The following is a 1,819-nucleotide window of genomic DNA, read 5'->3' as shown; positions in this document are numbered from 1 at the left end:
CTTCATATTAACAGCTAAACCACCATTTCCAGGGCCATTAAACTCAGTAGAACTCAGAATAAGCTGCATTTGATTACATATTTTTAACTAAAAGCCTCCTTTTAATGAAAGTCCTACAATAAAAGCCTATTTATTGCATCATTGTCACTGCCTTGCCTGATAGCCTTTTGTTTTTGCACTTCATGCCACAGTGAGAGAAGAAGATACATCTTCATTTTTCAAGTATGCTGGTGAATCTCTCAATATGTTATAATATATTCTCATTATGATTATTCTCACAGTCACACCTTGTGAGACCTCGTCATGCTGTTACATGATAGAGGTCGGTTCAAGAAAAGTTTTCGTTGTGCAAAAACTGATAGAACAGTCTGTTTTGCTCTGACACCTTGATGGCCTCTGGAGCTGGAAGAACACATGTTGTGGTTGGTTTCAGTTGCYGGTCTGAATCCCTGTGGTAGTCATACAGCGGCAGTCTGCCAGAGAACATGTAGGTTAACTGAGACCTTGAATTATTGAGTCTTGAATCAGCGTGAAGACTGAAATTATTAACCCTGGTGAGTCAATAACCAACTCTACGTCTGATAACTTTTTATCTCAATAACAGAATTTCTTCTTGTCAAAAAGACATTTCTGTTAGTAATAATTGCATATTTGCTTTTTAAATTGAAATTGATTTAAAACAGGTGTCATTACCAAAAATAAAATAATAATAGATAGGTGAGTGTAAACTGTCACTGTTGCAGGTTCCCTGTTGAAAATAGTTGGAAACAGAAAAAGTTATATTTTATTCACATCTTTGTTGTTTTTATTTTACWGTTGGCTGCTGGAACAGTTCATGAAGTCAGAGAATGGCTACAGCTTTGGGGTGTCATGTTCGCCACTTTACTGAAGGCGGAAGGGGGTCCCACAAAAGCGTTCTCCGCAGATCTGAGGAGGAAACAAAGGCAGCATTCAGAGGCTGTAATCTCTTCCGAATACAGAACCCATAATCTTGTTTGGGCCTCAAAAACATCTTATTTTGAGTCCTGTGAGGTTCCACTGACAATAATCACAGGCAGAGGACTGTGTTTCAGGTTCAACCATCAAAAACAGCAACATTTTTTAACCTACAAACCTGTAYAAAACAAGTTTTAGTTTTTGAAGAAAGAAGAAAATGTTTTAGCGTTAGATAGAATTGCACAGAATTCAGCTTCAAACACTCTTGGAGCACGTTTGGTGATCACAAGGTCATCTGGGCACAAGATTTTGTGGTACAGAGCAGCAAACAGGGCATTGTTTACCTGCTCTTGTGGAAAAATCCCTGCAGTCTGGAGGCTTCTGGTTCTTCTCCCTGGCTCTTGATCACAGGCTATGATTCTTGACCGCTCCCAGATGTAGCTCYGAGCACTCTCTGTGTGCTGCAGACAGACGACACACTTATTTGTGCTTGAACAAATAAAACATCACAATTTGATTAAAAGCTCTCATTAAGTATTTTGTTTTGAGGTATCTAGCCTCGTGAACAACTGTGGTATTCATRCTTCTCCCCCCTTTAGTCTCTACCTTTTCCTGCTCCTGCTTGTAAGCGTGTGTGTGTTCCTGATTCTAAACAAAACAAAACAAACAAACAAACAAAGCATTTAATGACAGTCTGGTATTTTTTTTTTTATCTTTCAGTCATTTTTAGTTCAACCTAGGGTTTGAGTCTTGAAATTAAAATAATATTTTGTACTTTCTAGGACTGGAAAACATCAAGTAAACAAATTATTGAAAAGCATCTGCTACCAAAAGAGAGAGGAAGGAAGGAAGGAAGGAAGGAAGGAAGGAAGGAAGGAAGGAA

General features: G+C 38.4%; 1 protein-coding gene across 2 annotated transcripts in view; it reads right to left on the bottom strand.

Moving 5' to 3' along the window:
• Positions 1-797: 797 nt before the first annotated feature.
• The window catches only part of LOC106515517 (uncharacterized), an 8,053-nt gene continuing 7,031 nt past the window's right edge, over positions 798-1,819 (bottom strand). The window contains exons 8-10 of one of the 2 annotated variants that reach the window (XM_014005355.1): positions 1,543-1,584; positions 1,281-1,397; positions 798-927 (exon numbers count right to left, since the gene is read on the bottom strand). In XM_014005355.1, coding sequence (XP_013860809.1) covers positions 883-927; positions 1,281-1,397; positions 1,543-1,584 — 204 coding nt within the window. In that variant the 3' untranslated portion in view covers positions 798-882. The remainder of the gene's footprint in view (positions 928-1,280; positions 1,398-1,542; positions 1,585-1,819) is intronic. The other variant, XM_014005356.1, reaches the window with a different exon arrangement.

The sequence above is a fragment of the Austrofundulus limnaeus genome, unplaced genomic scaffold (assembly GCF_001266775.1).
Source record: "Austrofundulus limnaeus strain Quisiro unplaced genomic scaffold, Austrofundulus_limnaeus-1.0 Scaffold30, whole genome shotgun sequence".
Lineage (NCBI taxonomy): Eukaryota > Metazoa > Chordata > Actinopteri > Cyprinodontiformes > Rivulidae > Austrofundulus > Austrofundulus limnaeus.
Note: the sequence above shows the minus strand (reverse complement) of the source record. Positions and strands in the feature narration are given on the sequence as shown.